This window comes from Mchenga conophoros, linkage group LG16, assembly GCF_057382185.1.
Source record: "Mchenga conophoros isolate Kocher_MC1m ecotype Shallow Benthic linkage group LG16, M_conophoros_male_GT1.1, whole genome shotgun sequence".
Lineage (NCBI taxonomy): Eukaryota > Metazoa > Chordata > Actinopteri > Cichliformes > Cichlidae > Mchenga > Mchenga conophoros.
In genome coordinates this window covers 22,730,592-22,756,547 of record NC_140541.1, presented here as the reverse complement: position 1 = coordinate 22,756,547, position 25,956 = coordinate 22,730,592, and the positions used below count along the sequence as shown (strand labels likewise).

At 38.5% G+C, this 25,956-nt stretch overlaps 4 protein-coding genes across 4 annotated transcripts; all 4 read left to right on the top strand.

The window, feature by feature from the left end:
- Window positions 1-5,681: 5,681 nt before the first annotated feature.
- hoxd12a (homeobox D12a) lies at window positions 5,682-8,404 on the top strand. The gene is made up of 2 exons (XM_085249028.1): window positions 5,682-6,235; window positions 6,704-8,404. Exons 1-2 carry the CDS (start codon window positions 5,686-5,688, stop codon window positions 6,940-6,942), a joined length of 789 nt encoding a protein of 262 aa, XP_085105154.1. The 5' UTR covers window positions 5,682-5,685; the 3' UTR covers window positions 6,943-8,404.
- Window positions 8,405-11,522: 3,118 nt separating this feature from the next.
- On the top strand, window positions 11,523-15,641 carry hoxd11a (homeobox D11a). Its single transcript, XM_085248914.1, has 2 exons — window positions 11,523-12,290; window positions 12,942-15,641. Exons 1-2 carry the CDS (start codon window positions 11,690-11,692, stop codon window positions 13,175-13,177), a joined length of 837 nt encoding a protein of 278 aa, XP_085105040.1. The 5' UTR covers window positions 11,523-11,689; the 3' UTR covers window positions 13,178-15,641.
- A 1,419-nt stretch (window positions 15,642-17,060) lies between these two features.
- Window positions 17,061-19,413, top strand: hoxd10a (homeobox D10a). Its single transcript, XM_085248959.1, has 2 exons — window positions 17,061-17,931; window positions 18,697-19,413. The coding sequence occupies exons 1-2, from the start codon at window positions 17,184-17,186 to the stop codon at window positions 18,969-18,971; spliced, it is 1,023 nt and encodes a 340-aa protein (XP_085105085.1). The 5' UTR covers window positions 17,061-17,183; the 3' UTR covers window positions 18,972-19,413.
- Window positions 19,414-21,030: 1,617 nt separating this feature from the next.
- On the top strand, window positions 21,031-22,923 carry hoxd9a (homeobox D9a). Its single transcript, XM_085248897.1, has 2 exons — window positions 21,031-21,643; window positions 22,136-22,923. The coding sequence occupies exons 1-2, from the start codon at window positions 21,073-21,075 to the stop codon at window positions 22,378-22,380; spliced, it is 816 nt and encodes a 271-aa protein (XP_085105023.1). The 5' UTR covers window positions 21,031-21,072; the 3' UTR covers window positions 22,381-22,923.
- The last annotated feature ends 3,033 nt before the right edge of the window (window positions 22,924-25,956 follow it).

Genomic DNA, 25,956 nt, shown 5'->3' with positions numbered 1-25,956 from the left:
TCTAAAAATCTTCTTATACCTCGAACATCTGTTAATTGTTTTTGCATTAAAGAGGAATTTATTCAATGAAGAGTGAAAGATAAATACATGATGACACACACATAAAGAATAAAAAAAATTACACAACAAACCTATAAAAAACAAAGGTTAGTTGGTTATTAAAATATGATCCACAGTGACAAAAATTTCACATTTGCAGTTTGAAGTGCAATAGATGAAGAATGAGTCATTTTCCCATTACATTCAGACTGAGCAAATGCACTTGGCATTGGAAAATTATTGATCCATCCTGGCACCACAGTCTAGGTAGTTATCTTGATCCATGGTAAAACAATGTCTAGGTGAAGAATACAAAACGAGCACCCAGGGTATTGCTAAGAACAATTCTCACAACTGAATAAATGTTAACAAATGCTAGCAAAGATTTACTGGTACTTGTTTTCTCCTCATCGCATCTCAAGCTCTTGCACAAAAAATAATATGTGAAACATACAAATGTGATAGTAGAATATTAAGTTAATAAATCCTAGATATTGTTTTGATAACCAGGGAGTAAATCCGAGGCAACTGAAGGATTACTAATAGCCTATATTAGAGGTGAACAATAACACGAGGCTGTAAAATAATGTACCTCCATCAATGATCAAAGATGCTGAGCTTACTTGAAATAATAATCAAAGTGACAAATATACTGAGCTATGTGGGACACCAAATCATCATGTATGTGTAGGATTGTGTGTGATATTAGTCATTCATAAAATCAAGAGAATTAAAGTGTGATATTGTAAAAGAGTGTTAACTCACTTGTGTAGGCAATTCTCTCAGCTTTTTAAGAACTTCCTGTGCTTAGTGCTTTATTTTTTGTTTCAACACTTGAAGTATGATAACATGGGGCTGGTTTTGCAGACAGGGTCAGTGATAGATAAAGTTGTTTCACATGATCCTCCTCCTTTTAAAATGTGCAGAAGAGAGAACCACTTACACCATCATTAGTGCTTCTGATATTGCTAAAACAATCCATATACACTGTTAAAACGACTTTGTAGACTTCTTTCTTGAAGTGAGAGGTCCATCTAGTGGCGCTATCTTGTGAATGCAGTTGCATAACAAAGGGGAGCATATTATGTTGTCCTAATCGACCATATTTGAAAGCCACATTGTCCCACAAGTCGAGTTATGATGCATTATTGCAAGTATTTCGATGCTTGCTTATTATTTATTTATTTATTTTGCTTTAACTAGTCAACCAGGTTAAGATTATACAGGACGTTTTGAGTGAGAGATGAAAGCCATGATGAAACATTCACATTTAAACCCTCTGCTTCGTTGATACAAAACATGAGCATTTTCCGGTACTTTTATTTATGCTTTTAAAAGCCATTAAAAGGAAACACTGTACCGGAATCATGTAAATATGTTTTTTTTAATCTAAATTGTTGAGAATTTTCGTCTTTTCCTGATGTCATTAAAGCAATACTTTTACCACGCCCCACCTCATCTATCAACTCTACACACACAAAAAAGACCAAAGACAAAAAGAAACAATTTGTCAGTAGTGAGAAAATTGACTGCAATCTAAACAATGTGGCAAACTAAATGTTAAATAACACAGTAGTAACTGTTTTCCACCATAAAACTTACAACTTTTGTGATGTATGCTGGAAACTATCCCCACCCTTGTTTTGGGACCACTTTTTGAAATGTTAACTGTGTCATTTCTTTGCAGTGCTTTCGTGGCACGTTTATACAAAATCATGACTGCACTGGAGATAAAGTTATAATGCAACATCAGCACCGTCCTTATAACATAGGGTAGCTTTTATAGCCCAATGCATATGAGGCATTTTAACGATTTTTCACCATCAGTAAATTAATTGTGACGCAGCATATTTGAGAAGAAACTGTGACTCCAAGCTCCAAAAATACACACCACTGATGTATTTGAGTCAGCACACCTAATTTTTAAAGACAGTGATCCTTTTCGGTAGCCCCATTAAAATACAGAAAACAGAAAAAAAAAACAGCAACCTCATTTGTGGGAGTACTATCCTCGAAGGAACTCTTGGTTCAGGTCCATTACTTCAGATAATTCTATTGAAAGGCACCAGGGTGTCAAGTGTTCCCAAATGAACGCGACAGTTTCTCAGAATATAATCAGCTTTTTCTCCGATGCAACATCTCACGTTATTATTTCTGTTAAGGTGACCGGAGCTTTATATTTTACATAATGGAAATTTAAGCTGAATGTAAGTCTACAGTCTCTTAAATTTGCTATATTTTTATGTTTATTCATTTTTAAAAATTTATTTTTACTTCCAATGACTCTAAATTGCTGCGAAATTACTCAGAAAAAAACTTAGAAATAACTGCGAAAATTCAGTGTAGCATTTCTCAGCCATGAGAACTTGAACGAGGGAAGCAGCAAGTTTATTACCAAGGACAATAGACGGCGGATAGCCCTCAAAGGAAAACAGCCAGACTGGAAACAGCTAGACTGAGTATCCTCAGTTTGGCTCCTGACACCCTAAACACGAAGGACGAAAAACAGTAAATGACACTAAAACTCTATTTTGAAATTGTCGGAGTCTGTAATTTTGTGATTCTTGGCTGCAGCCGAAAGCTCACTTTTATAAAGCAAAACGTTTCCTAAATATAGGTTCACACACGTTTCATGTGCGTTATTATATTAATTTTCTAGCATTAAAGCTAGCATTTCTGATGACTGCTATCCATTTGGCCTCGATAGAAGCTGTGAACACCAGATTCTGGGCAACACTCGTAGGAAACACGAACAATTCATGGGCGCAGGTAAAACCGTTCATCTGCACACACATAATTGTTCCTAATCCTAATATTTTCTTCTCAATTAGTTTTAGTCATATAAATAGTTGTAGTCACATTAAAATGATGATGTAATAAACGACAATTTTCAGATTTTTATTTTTGACTTTTTCTTTGCTGAAGTTTCATTGTAGTGTCTCGTGAGTTACTCTGAATACTGAAAACACATGGCGCATGAGTCGTGCAAAAAAGTGATGGCCGATGTCTGTGTGTGTTTTATTTCTAACATCGATAAAGAAGGGGTTATATATAAATTAAAGAACCTGTTTTGTAAGTATCTATAAGTATCTCCTCTGTGCTCCACGTTACTCCACGTTGATAACTTCAAATATTTTTACAGAACTCTGTTTATGTTGCATTTTGCGCAGCCGTCTTGGCCAGATGTCGTGAAAAAGACATTTCTAATGTCATTTTTTCAGGTTTTGAGCTGGGTGAAGAAAATTTGTAATGAAGGTTTGAGAAGAATTAAGGTCACTTTGCAAAAAACCGATTGCAGCGCCTAAATTGTGACAGGAAGGTTCAAAATGCCTTCGAATCAAATGTGCGATATGTTTGAGATTTGACTGATTATAGGCCAACAAGTTATTTACGACAGTTTAAATCTAAAACCTCGCATAGTCTATATTTTAAAAGTTTTTAAACTATGAAATGTAAAACAGAAAATGTATAAACTGCAAACCCTCCCCCCCAAAACGTCTGATTTTATAACGTTTCCCTCTTTGGATGAAATAAATGTAACAGCGTCACTGGACTTTTAATTAATTGAAAAAACGTTGTTTTCAGTCTAACACATATAATTTTAATCCCTTAAAATCGGCTTTGTAAAACATCAGTTCATGTGATTGTTATATTTAGCATACCTAGGTACTGATGACGATGTAGACTCTGGAGACATTATCTCATGGTTCCTTTCCTGATAATCTTTTTTTTTTCTTCTTGCACAGGAAACCAAACACGACTCAAATGGTTACTGGAGATAAGCAAAGCTCCTACCGCAGTAAAAACATTACAATGGTCAGAGTAAAGACATAATGACACGATACAAAGGCTATATATGCATAATGTTATGCTGCCACCTATTGGATTAAAGCCGAAACATCTCACATAATCAAAACACTACAGGTTTATTAAAGCTTTTGTCTTTTATCTTGTATCAAATTAAACACATTCAGAAGCTTTGGCTTTAATGCTAAACATTTCCAGACATATCCAAAAAACCTGAAACAAAAGAAAATAAAAAAGATCACAGCGACAGGTTCAGCATGATTAAATGTTTATTTTACATTTTAGGGATGTTTTGTTTATTTATTCATAACCACAAAATCCTCCCTGTCGTCAGTGTCATTTAAAAAAAAAATCAATTTCACGTCACAGGGGAATACTGTATCCAAGAAAAAAAATAAACAAATAATTTATATAAAACATGCAGTAATACCAAAGAAAATAGTGCAATATACTCCCCATGAATTACAGGCGTCCTTTCGAAAATAATATGGTATGGAGATATTATGGGTGTATTAGGAAAGCTGGTATAACGCACAATTACACCGTGTAGCTGAAGTATCCCACAACAGTACATTCCCACATATCCCAACAGTACGATCATAAATAAATACGGAAAACTACAAACAAAACCGAGGTTGTTCTAAATTTAGCCAAGCACTTGATATTACCAGAACAAATGTGCTACAAAATGATAGCAGACGGAAGTATTTTCCATTTTATGTAAAGGTACTAACATTTTACAAGAATCTCAGTGTTATTTTGGCACAGTTGGGTTACAGCGTAGCATAATTTTACACAGAGATGAAGGCACCAATATTCTATAGTGAATTTCATATGTGACTTTATGGTGATCTTTAACTGGTGTGTTCAGATCTACCTACCTCAAGTTTCTTGAGCAAGTTTTGTCAAATAAATAAATAGATAGATAGACAGATAAATACAAATAATAAAAATAATAGACAAAAATACTTCTCTAAAAGTCAGTGGGAATTTTCAATCATGCGTAACTTTATTTCTGTGCTTAGACCTTGGCTCTTTACCAGCGCAAATAAAGGGTATTTTGCAGGCATTACGAGGAAACCAGGGCTACAATCAAATATCAAATACAATGCCCTGTGCACTAAAGGTATGTGCCCCTTTATGTCCGTTTATCCTGATATAGTGGCATTGTGTATAAATACAGCACGCCAGGCAGGACGAATTCGTACTTCTTGTCTGCACAATTTAAGGTTTTTGCGTGCAATTTCAGTGAAAAGGTAGTTAGAATTATGGTCAGGGTTACTGGGCCTTTCATTGTGTCACATGAAAGGCAAAACGCAAAGTTATGCGCAAAGTTATCTATCTATCTATCTATCTATCTATCTATCTATCTATCTATCTATCTATCTATCTATCTATCTATCTATCTATCTATCTATCTATCTATCTATCTATCTAGCATTTCAGTGCTTCCATGCGCACATGCTACTGCATGAGTCAGCCCACAATCAACTTGTTATCCTTGATATGTGCTTCACGGTGGCATCCCAAGTGCTCATGTTCTGTTCAGCAGCCGCTCGTGGCACTGAAATCATCGTCTAAAATCATATTTCTAAGTTTTTTTTTTCCGAGTAATTGCAAAGATTAAATGGTTGGTTGGAACCATTTCATTGCCCACCCGCCCAATACCAAAACATTTCCTCAAGGAGTATTTTGCTTTGCTGTATTGGAAGCAAGGGTGGGGGCGGAACAACATAGTTTACATATCACGTGACACTGTATTAACAAATCAACAATTACCTTCCCTTTATTCTTCAGGAGTTGCTAAAACGCTTGCAAGAAGCGTTTGAGGAAAGCTCCATGGAAATGTGTGAGCGGAATCCTTTAAATCCCGGCTATGTTGGTTCTCTGTTAAATTTTGCTCCCCCTGAGTCGTTGTATTTCTCCAACTTGCGCGGTAATGGAGCCCATATACCCGGGCTGCATCAGCTCCCTTACAATAGGAGGGAGGTGTGCACGCTCCCGTGGACTTCCTCAAGTTCGTGCGCGTCTGGGCCAGCGGCACCACCACAGAGCCGCGCCTTCGGAGGCTACTGTCCGCCGTTTTTGTCCAATTCAGTGTCTTTAAACACAAACTCCTCGAGCGGCCACGTCAAGACGCATTTGGAGGAGTCTCCTCGATGCTTTCAGGACACAAGCCAAAAGACAGAGGAGTCTGGCAGTCAAGATGAAGTTTACGCCGGGGATCACGGGGTCCGTTACTCAGCTCTGGACAACCGGTCTCACGGTTCTGCGGCACAGCTTGATCCGGATACAGCAGGTCCACTGAACGTGAACGGCCCCAAACAGGAGGAGAATCCCATTCACACGTTATCCAGTAACCCATGCTCCAGGACGACTTTTGCTCAAGGTTAAGTAGTTACATAATTCTTCAGGCCAGATTCCTTATTTTATCAGCAGTGCTAGCTATTTTACTATAAAACCACACATTTGCAACAATATGGGCATGATCTATGCTTCTGTGTGGCCACTGTGTGGTTCTGTGGCTATAACTAATCTCCTATAAGGTTATTACAACAGGAATGCATACATGTGGCTATGATTTTATTTATTTTTTTGGTCCATGTATACTATTTAAAATGTCCCATAATAACCTTGTAGAGTTCTTTGCATGTGTGAGTCATTCTAATTTCAGGTCTTTTTTTCCATAAGCGCAGCAGATGTGGTTCCTTTTTCTTATGATCTTAATAAAATATGTAAGACGTTAGCCACGCTATAAGCAGCGCATTTGGGACCACTTATTTTCCTTCGCCTTATTTAACTGTGGCTGGAGGTGCTGTTAAAGTTTAAATCTTGTTTGCGCCTCTACTCTCTTCAGGTGCCCCGTGGTGCTCGTCGCAAGTGAAAACAAGAAAAAAGAGAAAGCCCTACTCGAAGCTGCAGTTAGCTGAACTTGAGAATGAATTTATGATGAACGAGTTCATTAACAGACAGAAACGCAAGGAGCTGTCAGACAGACTTGACCTTAGCGACCAGCAGGTGAAAATCTGGTTTCAGAATCGGAGGATGAAGAAGAAACGACTGATGATGCGCGAGCAAGCTTTCTCTGCATACTGATGACCTTTGGCCTTGATCCTGAGCATCGCATCAATAATGTAATGTTCTGCGTCCGCACTCCATGTTGCTAAATTGATTCCTCCAGTTGTGTTGGAGGAGTCACTGACTGGAATAATTTCCTATGTTCTTTTTTTTCTTTTCTCGAATGAATGAATCTCAACATTTATCAGCTGCACAGGTGGGAAAGGTGGGTGGACGGAATTGGTGGGCCGGGTTTCGTGTCTACAGTCGTGTCTGTCGTTAGGTCTGGGCGACTAAAGCACTTTGGTGAAGGTCATGGAAATACATTTGTTTTAGTTTAATTTAAATGCGCAGCTTCTGTTACGTTATATATTATACCTTCATCAAAAAGTTCCAGCATATTTGTAGTATAGCCTAACAAATGCAAAAAATAAATTTGCATTGGTGACTGAGACTGAGTAGATTTTTACGCATGCTGGGTCACTTTTGGCTTTAAGATTCTCCAAATGCGCCGTAGGCCACAGCTTCCAAACTGGTCTTAGCCGGCGGATGATAATCAGTCTATAAGCCCACTTGTTTCTCATCCAGCGCAAATATGAGACCAGCTTAAACGGAAATGTGGAACCCGGCCTTTGCATGTAGTGCAGCCTTATTGTAGAAGGCAACAGTCAAGTTCACGTTTACGATGTGTAAAACATTAGCAATAGTCAGCACTGCAAAATATATCTCATGATTGCATGCCCATCCCCTAATTGATGTTATTTAATCAAATGTCTGAATTATCCACCTTTTTTTGTGTAAATCTGTTTAAAGAAGTAATGCGAGACTACTTTTCGCAGCGTATTTGGCGCTAGGAAGTGTTTGAAGCCCGCAAAAAAAGAAAAAGAAAAGAAAAAAGGTTTGTGGATGTGAAACAGTCTGATGGTGTCAAAACGCATAATATCTGTTGTAAATTAAATGTTTATCTTTTTTTGTTGTTGTTGCTAGACCTCTGTATTGTCACAAAAAACGCACATATGTGTGATCTCAAGGTCGCATCAAAGTCATTCTAAAGCGGAAGATTTACATTTTTTGAAAATAAATACGCAGTTATAGTTTATTCCAAACTGGATTTGACTTATTTAATAGCAATTTCAGAATGCATGGTGTTGGTAAGTATAATATGAAGTTATACAAGTTTTTTTTTTTTTTTTTTAAATCAAGGTAAATTGGTTTTGTACTGTGGATGCACCTGGAGATGAATGCATTTGTAAATAAAGATCCTTTAAAAAAGAATCGTGACCAAGTTATTTTGCATCATGATAGATATTTCATATTTATTAGGAATGATATTGGAAAGAAAATGTAACTAAAGACTTCACGCTTGTGCCGTTCACCGTTATTCATATAGCTTCGCTCCAGAGCTGATATTTAGCGTATAACCGAGCACTGATCTGCACCTCTTCCACGCTGCGTCACATAGATTTTAAAACTAAAGTCAGCGTCGTTTGTTTAGGAAATCTCAAAGCCTGCAGATGTAAAAGAACCATGAGAGGGCTGCCTTATGCGAGCCTAATCTTTCTCTAGAAATAAATTGTATCTCTATAAAATGTCTGTAGCATGGAGGAATATTTTTCTTTTATATCTGCACCTTTAACAGGCTATTATCTCTCTGCTCTCCAGCACTCACTTTAAATTGAAACCCCTCCATTCTGCATTTGGCTTTGGCATTTTATGTGCGTAATTCCTCTGCACAGTGGATAACCCAGCAGCATTTCTCACCCACAAGAAAATCTCTGCATGCCAGTTGGAGGTTATTGCGGCTGTAACTAAATGAAATGGATGTAAATCAATATCTCAGCGACATCAAGTGAACTTTCTGCACCAGACAAGTCCATCCGTGCTCATTAGTGGTGCATGTGATATGGCCAAATCTAGCTCTGTCACTGTTTTCATTACCAAAACTCTTCGCTGGTGTTTCCACGGCGGACCTGCAGGTCACAAGTGGTCAGGGTAATTTTAAACGAAGAGAGACCGCGACTCTGCAGGAACGACCAGCCATCAGCAGAGCAGCACACGCGACATTACGGGAGAGTGAATCTATAAATGGTTCCCCTCGTTACATCATTATCACGTCATCATCACCGCATCACTGCAACTATTATGTTTCTGTTAAACTGCAGTCATAAGTTCAAGGAAGTCTGAATAACATTTTAGAGCTATAGTAATTTGTAATGAAACATAAAGATTTTTCCCCTCTCCTTACAGAGTTTCTGGGACTTTGGCATACTTTCAAACCACTGCAATTCATTCTTTTTGCCCTCACTGTTTTGCGGGCCTGTTGTGTGGTGCTTAGAAGCTTAACAGCCAGTTCTCCTTCCACAGAGTATTTCAGACGCCTGCAGTGGGTTTTCTGTGCGTCTCAGACATTGTTTGCTGCTTTATTGGTTTACTGCCTGGCTGCGTCACATAGCTAAGGCTTCCTTTAGATAGTTGGGGTGCCAAAAACAAAGTTAAGGTCAAGTTAGTAGACTGGGTTTCTATTTCTCACAATATCAGAAAAAAAGTCTTATGGAAGTTAGCTTTCGTGTGTCTATTTCAGCAATTGTGTTTCAAGTGGAACCTTTTAATGTTTTGCTTAATGTCACACGCCTTAATTAAACAAGCTGGACAACACGACGTTTAACCTTTTTGTAAATGCTTGGAACTTTAAAACATCTCGTCTGCAGCCTGATTTGATATCTGAAATTTTAAGCTTAATACAGTCTTACACATTGCAACCTTTCCATGTAATAGAAGACGGCCAAAAAAGACAACCTAAAGCACACAAAACACCAAATTATAGCAACAACTCGTCTTAACTTAAAGTAAGCCATTAGTCTCATACCGCTATCAACTTTTCACTGCAATTATTTAAATTAATTAAATAATTAAGTTATTTATTCATGTGATAGTTACATAGATACAGATGTTTTGACCTCCTAACGCTGTGGAATATAGATGGAAGTAGTTTACTTTGGAACATTTTGCCCTAATTTTGGAAAATATCTTCTAACTGGCTAAAAAGGGATTATTATGAAATGTAGTTAGATTGGATACAGAACAGGACCAACGAGCTCGACTTTAGCCCCAGATAATATTAAAGCTGTCTTTAAGCGAACACCACATTATGTTTGAAGCCCGACAATCGATTAACCTTTAAAAACAATATAAGCCCACAGAGAAATATGAACTACATTTTTCCTGCATATTTTCCTGCATATATATATATATATATATATATATATATATATATATATATATATATATATATATATATATATATATATATATATAACTATATATATATAACTATATATAAAACTAGCCCAGCGCCTGATGCAGTTTCACAACTGCAGTATCACAACTACAATAAAAAAAACTACATTAAGTGGAGTCATATAAAATAAATTAAAAATCGCCAGGTAATAAGTTAAAAATACAGAAAGAGATGAAACAATAAAGTTATTAATACTTACATAGACAAAAAAAATTATTGGAGGAAATTTCATTTATATGAGAGATCCGTTCATCAGTGGTATAAGTTCGTTTTCTCCACCAAGAAGGAGGAAAACACTGCAAGCATGGCTGCCCAGGGGCAGTAAAATGATTTGGCTGCAGAGGCTTGTTGGTGAAAAAGGCTTGGTGGACATCAGCTACACCACAGACGGTCAAAGTCAGTTGTTTTGGACTTGGCAATGCTGGATGTGCTTACCGATTTGTGCTTGCGCTTGATTTATGTTTCTGTGGAAACCAAAAATCAACATTTCTGTGTTTGCAGTAACATTCCATGGGGTTGTTTACTTGTCTGTTTTCAAGTGCATCCATCTGTACTTAAAATTGGGGATTTTTTTTTGTTTTTTGTTTTAATCAACAGGACCATTTAATGGGCAGATATTTCTAAACAACGAGTTTTAAAAATGGACTCTGCAATGTAACTGGGGTGTAATATATACAATAATCTATTGCAGCCCAGTCTTGTCGTGGTCTTTTATTTCTTTGTGAAGCCTCAGCTTTTTGTCACCATGGTGAAGGCCAAGAAGCTTATCAGTGAAACTGAATTCAAACGATTTCCTTCTGGCGTTTCTGTATGTATTTAACTCTACTCAAACCACCATGGTGCACAGTGATTATGCGCAATGAGCCTTAAATGTATTTGCATAAAATCTGACTTGGTGAATCACATATTCCACAGGCTGCTTCTTCTTCTTTTTCTTTTTTTCAGCGCGAGTAGGTACGGTAGCCTTGTTGCCATGCCATTTAAGCTTTGCATTGAGGTTAACGTTAATATTTCCGCTAACTGTTGCCACAAACATATAAAGCCAAAATTTACTGACACCATCACTGCGTATGACCGTCATTACACATCATTACAAGATGAGGATGATGTTGCAGCAAAGCTTTTAATTAAATATTCCAGCGATGGTTCACACATTTCTTCTTTTTTTTCGTGAGCTATAGGGCAAGAAGGCTGGAGAGGAGTTGCCTCTGCAGCCAGAGAGCCAATGGAGTCTCTTGCATGCGCTCACATGAGTTTTTCCGGACAGTTTTTAATGACTGATATTGATGTATGGTAATTTCTTAGCTGGATCACATGACACAATTACCTCAAGAATCGATCAAGATGTATTGCAGGTCTGCCTACGTTTCCGATTTTTTCTCCCTGGCGGGGTCTTTCCACACGCCTGTGGTGCTATAGATGGACAAAGTTTAACACAGCAAAGCTGCCAATTCTTTCCTCTGTTGCAGAGAGGAAAACTGAAGAGATATGACGGAATATGATGATCGCAGCTGTGCGTCAAATATGTTTTTACCGAGCTGCACTTATTACGTTTCGTCGCCCGATTTTACATCAGTCTCCTCCTTTCTACCCCAGACGACTTCGTGTCAGATTAATTTCCCCTATTCTTCCAACATAGCTCAAGTCCAACCTGTTCGAGAAGTCGCTTTCAGGGATTACGGACTGGACCATCCCAAATGGCACTACAGGGGCAATTACACGTCTTACTACTCAACGGACGAGATAATGCACCGGGACTTAATCCAGTCCTCCAGCAGCAGGGCGGATGTGATATTCAAAAACGAGTCCTTGTATGGCCACCACGGAGGGACAGGCTCGCCTTGCAATTTCTTTACCAGCGTGGGTCGAAATGGGGTTCTTCCCCAGGGCTTCGACCAGTTTTTTGACACTCCTAACTCGGACAAGCCTAACGCGGAGCTCCCCAAACAAAAGACAGACTATAACGTTCCGGGTGATGCTGCGAATAACAATCAGGCTGTGACCAAAGTAGAACAACACAAAGCTGATCAAACCGGGAACGTCGACGAGGACTCGTCCTCCAACTGCAGCGACAAGATCAACCAGCAAAGTAAGTCAGTAAGGATATACTCCTATGTGTGTTAGACATAAGATGAACAGTCCAGACTTTTGAGGGTCTGGACTGCGCCATTTCCACCGCCGTGACCGTGCAGGGTTATATGCTTCTTTATAAGCATGCAAAAGCTTTTATATCCCAATAAGATTTACTTTACGGTTGTAAAGGTATTTACAATGGGAGACCGTTAAGTAACCATACTTAAAGGCCTCCCTGTGTCCAATAATAATACCTTGTTGCCAGGTTTGATTTGTTTTGATAGGACATTAGAGGAATTTTTTTGTGACTCTATATTTTATATTTTAGTGCTGTGCAGATATAGAAATACAGTGAGGAAATGCAGACTGGGATGTAGTGGAAAGTAACCAAACACCAACATGTAGATGATCATTTGCGCAATATTGACTAATTTTCAAGGGAATACCTGTGTTGGTTAGTTCAGTCTACGCTCATGTGTGTGTGTGTGTGTGTGTGTGTGTGTGTGTGTGTGTGTGTGTGTGTGTGTGTGTGTGTGTGGATGAGGAAGTTTTTTTTTCGGAAATAAAGAAGTAAATCTATTAATCTGCTCTCTTTGCTATATTTCACATTTGGGAATTTTGGCATTTGATGTAAAATCTGGGAAAACTTTTTTTTTGTCTTCCACAGGTTCATCAACCAAGTCCAGGAAGAAGAGGTGTCCCTACACCAAATACCAAATCCGAGAACTTGAACGAGAGTTTTTCTTCAATGTGTACATTAACAAAGAGAAGCGACTCCAGCTGTCCAGGATGTTAAACCTGACAGATCGGCAAGTGAAGATTTGGTTTCAGAACAGAAGAATGAAAGAGAAAAAGCTAAACCGCGACCGTCTACAGTATTTCACTGGGAATCCTTTGTTCTGATACCTGGCATGTCACACACAGACACACTCACACACGGAGGAAAAATCGCAAACACTTTTCCAAGTGGCTTCATGGTCAGCTGTGATTAACAGTTGATTTCACAAAAATCTGGCTTTAAAAAATTAATTTGCCAATATTTTGTATCATTCGAATTTTTGCACCAACTCTTGCGTTTATTTGTATTCTCATATTTTTGCGTTATCGGTAGCAGAAATTTCCGCAAATTGCGAGCTGTGCTTCGAAATAATTTATATTAAATATATGTAGGCTTCTTTCTTCTCTGAATGTATATTTGTAAGGCGCATGCAATGCAAATTGTGGTGTGAATAAAAGTACGAAAATAAATATGTTGTCACGAAACCGATCACAAGGAAGTTTTACAAAAAACTAAACTAAACTAAAAAAAACTTTACATCAGGAAAGATTTCGGAATAATTTAGGCGCTTGCAGTACTGTAATGTCCCGTTATTTCCTTTGCTTTGAAACACTTGATTGTTTACTAAACCTTGAACCGTCTAGACACTATAATAAAAGTAGCTGTAAATGTCTAAATAGGGGGCTATTGGACTTTGGTGTCCCAACCCCCAGACCACATGAGGACTGATTCTCCTTCCTGTCTTAAAGTACTTTAACTCCAGGCTAGAAATGCTTTGAGAATTTCTGCGCATCGTTTCCATATTTAGCTCATGCTGGCATATTGGGGCACTTGCAACTAAAGAAATGGAAGACAATGGAAAATATTGTAACCAGGCCGGTCTTCTAGAAGGATAAGTATTTCTTTTTCATGTTTCTCTCCTTTTGCAGTATTATAAATTGGATATATGTTTCTTTGATGGCTCTGAATCTGCGAAGAAGAAAGAAACGCAAAGTGAGCTTATAGCACGAAATTTGTACGATCTTCCTTGTGTAGGTAAGGCGATTCCATCTTTGTGTAGCTTCACCATACACGAACCATCAAGCTGCCTCTGCAAAAAGTGAAAAAAAATTTAATTCCATAAAAATATAAGGTGCTGTATATCCTTCTTTCCCTTTTTTTGTAACCAGTAGGGGGGGCGAACTAAATAAATGCACCAATTTCGGACAAAACAGCCGCTTTATTGATAATTCATTTGTTAAAAGATAGGCGATCGCTCATTTATGCAACAAAAATTACTCCCATTTTTTTAGTGTCAGAAAAAGAAAACCTCTATAGATTGATTTTTGCTAATTTAGTACCACCTGGGTTACATTTACCGTTTTCCTCCCCAAAAGGATATTAGAAAACTGAGGTTTCATTAAGCATTTAGAAGGGTGCTCAGCTTGTCCTGCAGTGCAATTGCATTACCAACTGTGAGGGGCGTTTCACTTCAATTCTCAATGTAGCCACAAGAGGGCACTCTCAGTTTTTACAGCCATGCAGTCAATTTAGCATCAACCCCACATGAAAGCCTGTCAGTGAGGGAATAATCAGTTCAGCAAGCTGTTTGTTTACATTTCTATTTTAATTATTACTTCTTCCAGTCCACTAAATTCAGCATGGTTTGCATGTTGCTGTTTTTTTTATTTAAAGACTCATTCCCTTCAAAGTATTTAATCCTCTTTTTTAATGAACTGATAAAAAAAACACCGACAAAACGAGAGCCTTGAGTTTCCTTAAAGAAAATAAGAACACTGTTAATCAGAGAGCGCATTACATTTTGCTAAATGCTTCTCTGAAGGGATGAAATTCCTCATGAGTTTCATGAAAACAGCAAACACAATTTCAAATAATTGTCATGCGTATGGAAATGACACCAGGAATTTAATTCTGTTCTGTTTCTTTGTTTGTGATCCGCATCATAAAGGCTTAGACCTTTACCTGAGGGCCGCATGGGCCTGAAGCCCAGTAATATCTCATGTTTATGCTAAAAGGAGCAGTGAATATTGACCCACATTTGCTATATATGTATTTCTGTTCAAATATATATATGTATATGTAACATATATATGTAACGTTTGTTTCTTTTATTTTCATTGTCAAATTCTCGTCTATTTGAGTCTAGCTATTTACTTTGAAAAAAGGTACAGGTACTCCGAATAAAGACCGAGTATTGTCGCAGTTTTTAAGCTTTCTTGTTTTGCTTGTAACTAAAATCAGCCAGTATTTTTTTTCTTGTTTTTAGATTTTTTCTTCGTTTTTTAAATTTACGCGCTCTACTCCAATGTTTTAAATACAAGTGAATCTCTTGTTATTTTCTTTAAATTATCACTGGTAATATTTCCACTGTTCACAAGACTAATAATGACAGCAATGATGTCAACGAGTGTACGTATCCTTCGGACCATTTGACTTAAAAATATATTTTGGATCAATGTGATGTATAAATTGTTGATTTTGCCTGAAGAACATACTGGCTTCCAAATGAGTTTTTTTTATTGTATGTTAAAATGTTATCTTTGCAACATTATTGGAAACATGATAATTAAAAAAGAGAAAAAATATATATCCATTATCATTTGCCTCATTTAACTGTTGTAAAGCTTTATTTAAATAGCTATAACTGCTGCATATGGTATTCTAGGTTTTTCTTTTTTGACAATCCCGTTTGCATAGCACACGTGTTTGTTTACAGCCAACTATAAATATCGAAGAGCCTTAAAGAGAGCCAAACGGACGTTACACATCTTCTCTTACACACTGTATAATTATTTCAAGCTTGTGCCATTACTATCAAACACATAAGGATTCCCAGTGTTACACTTTTTTGTAAAGGCCGTTAGAGTCAGTGGCAATTACTGGCATGACCTCTGATTTGTGATCATGAATAATTTCGTGGACAGTGGTTTTTTTTCCTCTCTAGTTTAACAGGCAGTGCACGTTTGCCTTCCTTACGAGCGAAAACACTGAGGTATTTAGAGAATACTGTGACTGTGAGCACAGCCACGGTCAAGCAAGTCATTTCGAACTCTGCTTCTGAGCGTCAAATACGTTAAACGAAAGCACAGATATGATAATCCTGGAGAAATAGCTTCATGGATTAAGTGTGAAGTGTGTAATAACGACTGCGAAAGCTATAACGTTGACCTTCACGTTTTTACCAGTCTGTGAGTTCAATTTGTTAAAGGTATGTGTCCACCTTTCACATCATCTTATGGATCTTCTGGGTATTTTAAAAGCTGATATCTTCCAGGAAATCGTTTCCTCTTTAATAGAGAGATTCTGTGCACCTTAATTGAAAAACATCAACAACAATAAGCCTTTCATAAATTGTCAAATCATAATGAAAAAAGACCAAAATTTAAATAGATGAAAGGAGAAAGCGTTACATTTATATTTAGTTTATTCTTTTGTTACATATTTAATACAAATACAATCGAGACATATGCTGCATATATGCAGGGAAAGCACTCTTAATGATTACAGCGGGTGAAGTGTGAAAGGTTAAATAAAAATATAATCAGCAGAGCTGCTAAATTTTTTCCAAATAGTCTGCAGTTGTCGCCTATGCGCCATGCAGGCACCCCCACCCCCCTCCCCATACACCTACACACACGCACACCTACACACACACACACACACACTCTCTCTCTCTCTCTCTCTCGAGAATGTCTTCCACACAAAGAGACACGCATATTCTTCAAGTTGGTGCACTGATAAACACTTAAACACTTCACAGCGCGTCTGTCGTTATAAATCTGAGACTAGATTGAAGGCGAGCAGTTTTTGTTGGGATTCAAATGGTCCTTTCGACGCATTTCTTTCAATTTCGCGAATAAGTCTCCAAGTCCCGCGATGCCCATTGGAAACGTGCGCGACTCTCTGCAAAAACCAATTTCAAGTCCGTGTTGTAGGTGTCGCTGTTGACCACGTCTGCATCCGCAGTGCGAGTGTGTGCAGAGAGAGGAGGCTGCGTCTCAAGGCCATTTTCAAATCTCATTGGTGGGCTTGTCATGTGGTTGGGAGGCATCCTGACTTACAGATTGTTTTTCCTAGATATGTCAGCTTACAAAGGACATCTCTCTCCTCCTAAGAACTTAAATTCAAAAAATGTCCTTCTCCAGTAGCTCTCCTGTGGCAAATACATTTTTAGTGGACTCTTTAATTGGTGCTTGCAGGACGGACAGCTTTTACTCCAACAGCAACATGTACATGCCGTCTGGCTCAGAAATGGGAACTTACGGAATGCAAACCTGTGGACTCCTGCCGTCTTTCGGCAAAAGAGGGGAGGTCAACCACCAAAATATGGGCATGAACGTCCACTCGTACATACCTCAGATAGATAACTGGACTGATCCGAGCAGACCCTGCAGAATAGAGCCTCCCAATCAGATGTCAAACTGTACATTTTCACAGAGCATAAAGGAAGAGAGTAATTGCTGCATGTACTCCGATAAGAGAGTACAAAAAGTCAACTCTTCAGAAGTCCCCGCATATTCTAACGTTATTCCTGAATCGTGTCCGGTCGATGGTCCCGAGATCCCGGTTCCCGGCTATTTCAGACTGAGCCAAACTTATGCGAACGGGAAGCATCAGGAAAACTACTGCCATGAAGCACCGAGTCCAAACGCGACACTGATGCAGCTCAGCCGGGTCACCCCGAAACCGCAGCCCTCGTCGGCATCTTCTAATTTCTCAGAGGTGGATAAAAAAATTGAGGACGCTTCGCAAAACCCGGAAACCGCAAGAACGCCGGTCCCCGTAGAAAGCCCGGATCCCAAGTCGGGCTCGGAGGAGAAAAACTGCTCAGTGGAAGCGCCTGTGTCCAGTCCTGAGCTGCTACAGAAGGAAGGGAAAGGTGGGTTGGCTGTAATGAAAGCTTTTATCTCGTGGCGCGGTGCTGAGAAGGCTCCAGCATCATAAAACCAAGTATAAAACACAAACAACCCTAAAGTCGTAATGTTTAATGAGAGTCTTTCTCAGGTTGCACTGATAGGCAACAGAGAATGGTTTTACCATGCAGCATGAAGCCTATGTCCTCCTGTTCTTTGGATATTTAAAGTATATGCATAGTTTTTTTTATGCATAATCTTGTCTTATGTGAGCATATTGCACAGCTTTCATAAATTGAAGCGTTAAATCAAGCTCCACTGATTAATTCTAACATCTGTTTGGCAAATGTGTGAACTTTTAAGTTTTGGAAAAAGATGAAAAATGATGAGGAGAAATCTCACCCTAATCCCAATCCAGTTTTGACAATTTGCAAAATTAGTAAAATATGTCAAATTCCTTATGAAATCTTACACGATTCATATTAATTCACCATTTAAATCAGGATTTACAGAAAAAAAATCAGGCCATATACACACGTATTCCTCGTGTGCGGGTTGATCATTTGGGGTTTCATTTCATTTTTGTTTTATTAGTGATGGCATGTGAGTGACTAATAACAACCCATGCATTTTATTTATTCAGGGAAATGTTGTGCGTTATTTCCCAGAGGTGAAATCCAAAGCAACTGATGAGCTTTTTGTTCGAGAGGACGCTCAGTGCGTCGCTAAAAGAATAAAAAATAAATAAATAAAAAATAAAACTCTGATCTCTCTGATTTGAATCCCTGCAGACTGCAAGAGTGACACTCTCACAAACAACTGGCTGACAGCAAAAAGTGGGAGAAAGAAAAGGTGCCCGTACACAAAGCACCAAACCCTGGAGCTGGAGAAAGAGTTTCTCTTCAATATGTACCTGACCCGAGAGCGCCGCCTAGAGATCAGCAGGAGCGTTAACCTGACCGACAGGCAGGTCAAGATCTGGTTTCAGAACCGCAGGATGAAGCTGAAGAAAATGAACAGGGAAAACCGCATCCGTGAACTGACCTCAAATCTCACCTTTTCGTGAGGCTGCATGTGTTAGCTGTCTTTCCTCCTCCTCGTCCTTCACATATTGATGCTTCGCTGGCATTGGACATTTATCTCAAAATCAACAAAACTGTGACTGTATTGCCAATCTTAGTATTTTTTTATTTGTATTATTATTATTATTATTATTATTTTGCGTGGCGTCCTGTATTTGTTTTGTTTCATCACAGGGTAACACTTTGTGGTCTTAAATTATTGGAGGGTGCTTCTCTTCTACTAAAAAGACATGGGTATCCGGCCGAGCTGTGGAAAAGGTTACTCTATTTCAGTCATGAAAGCACATTTATTGTCGTCTAGTGCAACATTTGTTTAAGAGTAAGTGCAAGCCGTGTGCTCGATAGTGAAATGTTTCTATGGGCTTTAAAGTGATGGAAAAAATACAGAACAAAACAATGTCAATCTGTGAATTTATTGCATGTTTGTGGCATGTATCTTGCAATAAATATATTGTCAAAGGATCTTGTTTTAGATTTGTCCGTGCTACACGGTCTCTGCTCGGCAAATAGCCTGCCTCAGTTTTAGCAGCACTGTGAGTATCCGAAATTAATTTGCACTGACGCAAGCATTGTTTTCCTTCAAAAAACAGTCCCATTCCGAGCAGGAAAAGGCAAGAAAAAGAACAATTTCCTCCAAGCTTGTTGCACAAAACAGCAGGCAAAACAGTGTGAACGCGTCCCTCATTTGTGTTTCCAGTTTCGCCAAACGTTTGTAATTATGCCGCAACTTCATCTGAAGACGAGCCGAAACAGTAATCTTCTTAAATTCAGAAAATATATTCTCACGCTCATTTACGCGTAGGCTACTCGAGGAAGGCAAATTCTGGCTAAAAACGACTTAAAAATAAAATCTAAGTAAAATTAGTATGAATAACAAGATAGAATTCCTTTAAAGTCTATTTGGATGCAAAAGAAAAAGCTCAGCAAAATCATGCGAAGATGGCTGATTGTGTAATGGAATAAAGTTGGTTTAGCTTTTGCGTGCAGGTCTGTTTATAATGAAACTCACTGCCTATAAGGATTAGAGGACGGAGTAAATTACTTTCGGCTCTCCCTTTCTTCGTGGCGAAATCAGCCTTCATTTTCATCTACAAAATAACTTCGTGTGGCCTTCTTAGCTTGCCACAAATCTTTTTCAAACGTCTGATAACGTAACACAATTTCTGATCCCCTCCTCAGATTTGACCTAGTTCTTATCTCCAAGTGTTCACTGAAGGTCGAGACATTCTGCCTTACACAGTGCGAGAAAATGACATAGTGAAAAAAGTAGGTAAAAAAGTAGAAGAAGAAACATGGCAAGATGTGCAGGCTATTAGTGCTAAATTACACCTTTCAGAGAGCAATACACACATGGACTCCTCCAAGTCTTTTTTTTATTGACGGCATGTATAATCACACGCACCTCGTAAAACATTTATTGATACATTATTACTCTCCTTTCAATGAATATAATAATTTCACGACTGCTGCTGTTTCCGCCTCAACTTAAAAAATTAAACCAACTCAGAAAATACGTTTCCTTGCCAAAATATTAACAATGGATACACCGCACTGTGAGCTGAAATGGCGTCTTTTTTATTTTACAACATGTTATTACATCTATTTTACGAGGACTCTGTAAGTCCATAAACCATTTTACTGGGATTGAGGGTATCGGGACAGGACGATATTAGAAGAGCTTTTTCCCCCTTGAAGGATTAAGACAGAAGGAATCCGTGTTTTTGGACGCCGTGTGTGCTTTTTGGTGGAAATGTTTCTTACTCCTTTAAAAAACAGAACAACAGACTGTAGGTTTTGTTGAAACATCCTCACATCTTCATTAAAAAAGGGGCATTTTATTTGAGCGTTAGTTTTCTCCCACTAGTCACATCAGAATGGGCTTTTTATTATTTGAGAAATGAAAAGCTAAATTAAACCTGACGAAAAAAAAGGGGGGGGGGGTGAGCAAGGGCAGGATTGATTTACTCGCTGTATTGGTAAATATGACCACGTGATCTATGTAACCAATCCCTGTAGATGCGGGCCAGCAAAATACTATGATTGTTCATAAAGGGAAGCTTCCCGTAACAGTGCAACCCTTATTATATGAGTAGGAAGCCATCAAAAATGTCTTCCAGTGGCACTCTCAGTAACTGCTATGTGGACGCTATAATGGGGCAGGAGCCGGAGGATGTGTACGGTGCTCGCTTTATTCAGGCTCCACACTCGATGACCCCGAGGCCGTCAGGTGCTGGGGACAACGCAGACTTTTCCTCGTGTAATTTTGCACCGAAATCCGCTGTTTTCTCGCCGTCCTGGTCCTCAGTTCATCCTCAGGGGATTTATCATCCATATGTGCACCACCACCACCACCACCAGTCCCATCTGCCTGCGTCGGACGGGAGATACGTTAGCGTCCGACCGTGGATGGACCCCATTTCGAACCACGTTTCGTTCGCCGGATTCCCCTCCAGCAGTCGGTCGTACGGGACAAAGCCAGAGGTCTTGCCAGCTAAATCTTCAGATTGTGACACGTTGGAAGCGGAGGTTCGGCCGCTTGCTGGCGAATTCACGTGTGGAGTATCGGAGTGTCCAGAAAAAACAACCAAAGAACACAGTGGAAGTGAGCTTTCGAGCCACAGCGAACCCAAAGAGGAAAAACAAAAACTTGACCCAAGTAAGTAAACGAAATAGCCGGTGCTGATTTACAACTTTAAGAACTGTATGAGCCGGGTGTGTAAAACTGGAGGTTTTACTAACCTATAAAAGTGTCTCGTACTATACTGTTGCTCCGAAAGGGGAGAACCCGCCCTACAAGGGTTATTGCAGGGATCCTAATGTTTTTCATGTCACGGGACACCCGAAATAGATACACAACTTAATATTTCGATAAGACTGCATCTAAAGAGACTTTATACCTAAGTACAGATCTATTCCCCTCTGTTGGTGCACGGGGGCAATCGGTACAAACAGGAAATCATGTAATCGAAATAGTCCTCTTTGGACATAACAGGCAACAGTTCTCATTTTCTTTTGCTTCAATGAAACCGACCGCAAGTCTCTGAGCCCCATTAAGTAAAAACAATGGCTATGGTTTATTAAAGGTTACAATAAAAAGGGGAAAAACCAAACAACTAATCACATGTGTATTTACTTTATGTGTCTTTAGGTAACCCTGCAGCAAATTGGATTCACGCACGCTCGACGAGAAAGAAGCGATGTCCCTACACAAAATATCAGACTTTAGAGCTAGAGAAGGAGTTCCTCTACAACATGTATTTGACAAGAGACCGGCGCTATGAAGTCGCTCGCATACTCAGTTTAACGGAGAGACAAGTGAAGATCTGGTTCCAGAACAGGAGGATGAAAATGAAGAAGATGAACAGAGAGAGGAACGGCAAGGAGCAGCTATAAGTCCGGTGCTGGTGCCGTTTCACACATTCTGACGTTTGTACCAAGGAAGCCATGTGAACAATTATAATGATTTTTGATAGGAGCCTCCTTAGCCATTTTATTTTTTTTAATCTTATTATTATTATTATTATTATTTTTTTTTTTTAACATTTATTAAGTGTCAGCGTTCTGGGGTTATTTGGCCAAATATGCATCGCACGTGCAAAAAATTTGCCTTGATGAGACCCACAGAGGATTTGTCGAACAATGTTTCAAGCCAACTGAAAGTTTTACGCAACAAAGTGGGATGTTTACGCAGCAGGAAACATGTATGTGTATTGCTGTTATTTGGAGTTGTGTGTATAAATATAAATATAAAAAGAATTCAGAGCAACTACTTCGACTGCTGTCTATGTCACTACACACACGGGACGCAGTTTTAGTAAAGCCAGAATTTACCCAGTTTTAACGACATTTTGCTTAAAATCTTTGTTTTTAAAACCTCCTAAATTATTTTTTAAGCTTTCATACAGTTCATGACAAGGTGCCATGTTTAGGAAAGGAAAAATCTCCCTTTAGTCTAAATCAAAAATAAATGCATAAAGATTTTATCCTTTATTCGTATTTTTGACATGTTGACGTAAGCACCTTGCTCTTTAATTTATTTGTATTAGACCAAAGCATATCCCCTAAGGCCTTACTTATCCAAATGCGGTTTATCGAGGCCATGTAACCTAATAGAGAACAGCACTATTTAACATAATATTAAATATGTAATGGCTGGATGTTCTTATTAGCAGCCCACATATTAAAATTATATTAACCCCCCACTAAATATTATTTAAAACATCTTTAAAAATAACTTTAAAAAACGGAAGATTTTAGTGTTTTTTTGAAAAGTAGTGCTCCAAGTCATAAAATGTTTGCTATTGGGAGAGGTGTTGCGGCGAATTTCCAATTTATGGTCCAACTTGTACGAACAATTACTTTAAAGCAGGAAGAACCGCGGTCCAATAAAGCTATAGAAATGGCTAGACGTCTGGCCTAAATTACTTTATGGGCCTGGCCAGTAATTACGCTCTCCTTTGAAAAACCCTTTTTCCTGGGTGTTTGCGTCTGTTGCTGACAAACAGAGTGTAGACACTTTTCCATGGGGTGTCTGGTCGATGAATTGTTTTAGAGGAAATCACCCCCCACCTTAATGGTCACGTGTATTCATCAATTGCACTTCCCACCGATGGGAAAAAAAACTTAACTTTGACTGCTGTGTGGTGCAGTCTTATCTTCTGATGGGACTGTGTACTGAAATGGTCAAGAAGAGCACGTGTCTTAATTGTACTTTACGGGCAGGAGCTAACACGCTTTGTTTTTCTTTGTTCTTAAACCACCTTCAGTGGAACTTGTTGATTAAAACAGGAATCCAGAAAGTTGCAGATCTAAAAGCAATCTGTTTACCTTTACTGGAGCTTCAGGGCCCCTGGAAAGAATACCGGGAGCGCTAGAGGGCGATGTTGTCCTTTAAGTCTCAGCTAAAGCAGCCTATTCACAGCTGGAACACGTAGACAAGGCAAGGTCCATACCATTGTCCATGTTTTTACTGATTTATATCATAAACGTCTTATGCCCTGATGAACGTGTGTGAAGAAGAGCGCTCTACTTTTAATAGTTCCAAAACCTGAAAGCCCCATTTTTCTAATCGGTTATTGCAGCACCCTTATACTGATTTTGAAATCTCCTGACAGCTCCCAGGCCCCATATTTCAGCAATATGTCACACATTTGCACAAAGGAGAAGCCAAATTTAATCGTTAGAGGGAAGGCTTTCTGAAGGCAGAAGCAGACCCAGCCCACCGTGTAAATGCAGAGAAAATAACAACAGAGACACTGATCTTTCACAGATGGTTTTTTCCTTTAAAGGGCATGTCTCTGAGCCTCGTCGTTTTATTATTATTAGCCTGCTATTGTTATTGTTAAATAACCAGCGAAGTAGCCTGTCGTTTTTAGACTGTCCCACAGTGTCCTGCTTGTTGTAAGATAAGATAAGATAAGATAACCTTTATTAGTCCCACACGTGGGAAATTTGTTTTGTCTATTTGTTGTGATACTATTAATAATATTACTACTACTTAAAATGTAAACTGTAGTGCTTTCTGTTTCACAAAGCTCACATTAAAATAAGTAATTACAGTTTAAAAATGGCGTCAATTCACTGACAATAAAACACACCAAGTACACTCAGATTTAGCTTTCTTTTTATATATAAATCCAAGTTGTTTTGCTTTATTTTTACACCTTACACTCATTTCGTGAAATAAAATGCAGCTTATCCTTCTTCTGCTGTTTGTGCGTTTTAGCGCAGTTATGGAGCCATAAAGAGATGTTGCAGCACATACTGCTGTGAGCATCACTTTAGTAATCACTATTGAAACGGCTGAACACACGTTCAACTTGGTTGTTGTTTTTTCTTTTTTTGAGACTACACTGTTTACACACACGAGGAATGGATCGAATTCTGTCTCTGCAAAGGAAGCTGCTTACCCTTTAAATAATGCGAATAGTTAGAGACCGTACTGGTTCAATTACTGGTTCAAAGGAGAATAATAGACCTAGAAGGAGCATGGGAGTAACATTTTAGTACGTCTGTCCGTCTGACGTTATTGTGTACAGTCACTACAGCAGGACAAAAACAACAGAATATATATATATATATATATATATATATATATATATATATATATATATATATATATATATATATATATATATATGTGTTCTGTGTGTGTACATACTGTGAACAGGGACAGTTTTTTTAGTGAGCACTGCATGCAGACTTTTCCCGTATTAATGTTATGCGTGTAGGCCAAGATAATCAGGGCAATTTAACATAAAAAAGAGTAAAACGTAAAGTGATAACTTTATTAGAAAAAACGACGTAAGACACATAATACACCTTTTTATTTTATTTTATTTTATTGTTGGGAGAACTGTGTGCGCATTAAAAAAAAACGAAGAAAAGAAGAAGACGAAAAGAAAACAAATGTGATGTATGAGTTTTAAAGTTCGCTTGTCAGGAATGAATTTTAATGTCTCCTCTCCCCCACTCGTCCCAATATAATTTTAGATTTTTAATATGTTTTTTTTTAATGATGTATTGTTATAAATATGCTTATGAATTTAACCGCTTTTGTTTTCATAGCGACTGCAACGAAACAAGCATAGAATATGACTATATATTCTAGATCCTATTCAACAGATCCTGGACGTTACACGGTGTTTCTATGAGAATAGAGCTGCGGATGAATATAGAATGACAATGCGGAGGAACACTAAATGACACTTCCCCAAAAGCGAATGAAACACTGCGGTTTGATAAAAGTGTGGGTAGGCAGCCTCTGGCTGGTCAGGAGTAATGTGACGAGGAATTTGTAGCTCAGAATGGGTCACAAAGACAGATAGAGTCAGTGTGCTTGGCAAATAATGACACAAATGTGCCTGTAAGCATTAACTTAGTTCACCACCCTTTTTAATATTTAGTTTCTTGAAGGCAGACTTTGACATGATTCCAGGATCTGAATTTATGTCTCTGAGAAAATCAGTG

Bases quoted from the DNA above. Each gene is read 5' to 3' on its own strand.
- hoxd11a (XM_085248914.1), top strand. From the start codon at position 11,690: ATGACGGAATATGATGATCGCAGCTGTGCGTCAAATATGTTTTTACCG. The intron at 12,291-12,941 runs GTAAGTCAGTAA...TGTCTTCCACAG, and splicing joins CGACAAGATCAACCAGCAAA to GTTCATCAACCAAGTCCAGG.
- hoxd12a (XM_085249028.1), top strand. From the start codon at position 5,686: ATGGAAATGTGTGAGCGGAATCCTTTAAATCCCGGCTATGTTGGTTCT. The intron at 6,236-6,703 runs GTTAAGTAGTTA...TACTCTCTTCAG, and splicing joins CAGGACGACTTTTGCTCAAG to GTGCCCCGTGGTGCTCGTCG.
- hoxd10a (XM_085248959.1), top strand. From the start codon at position 17,184: ATGTCCTTCTCCAGTAGCTCTCCTGTGGCAAATACATTTTTAGTGGAC. The intron at 17,932-18,696 runs GTGGGTTGGCTG...GAATCCCTGCAG, and splicing joins GCTACAGAAGGAAGGGAAAG to ACTGCAAGAGTGACACTCTC.
- hoxd9a (XM_085248897.1), top strand. From the start codon at position 21,073: ATGAGTAGGAAGCCATCAAAAATGTCTTCCAGTGGCACTCTCAGTAAC. The intron at 21,644-22,135 runs GTAAGTAAACGA...ATGTGTCTTTAG, and splicing joins AAAACAAAAACTTGACCCAA to GTAACCCTGCAGCAAATTGG.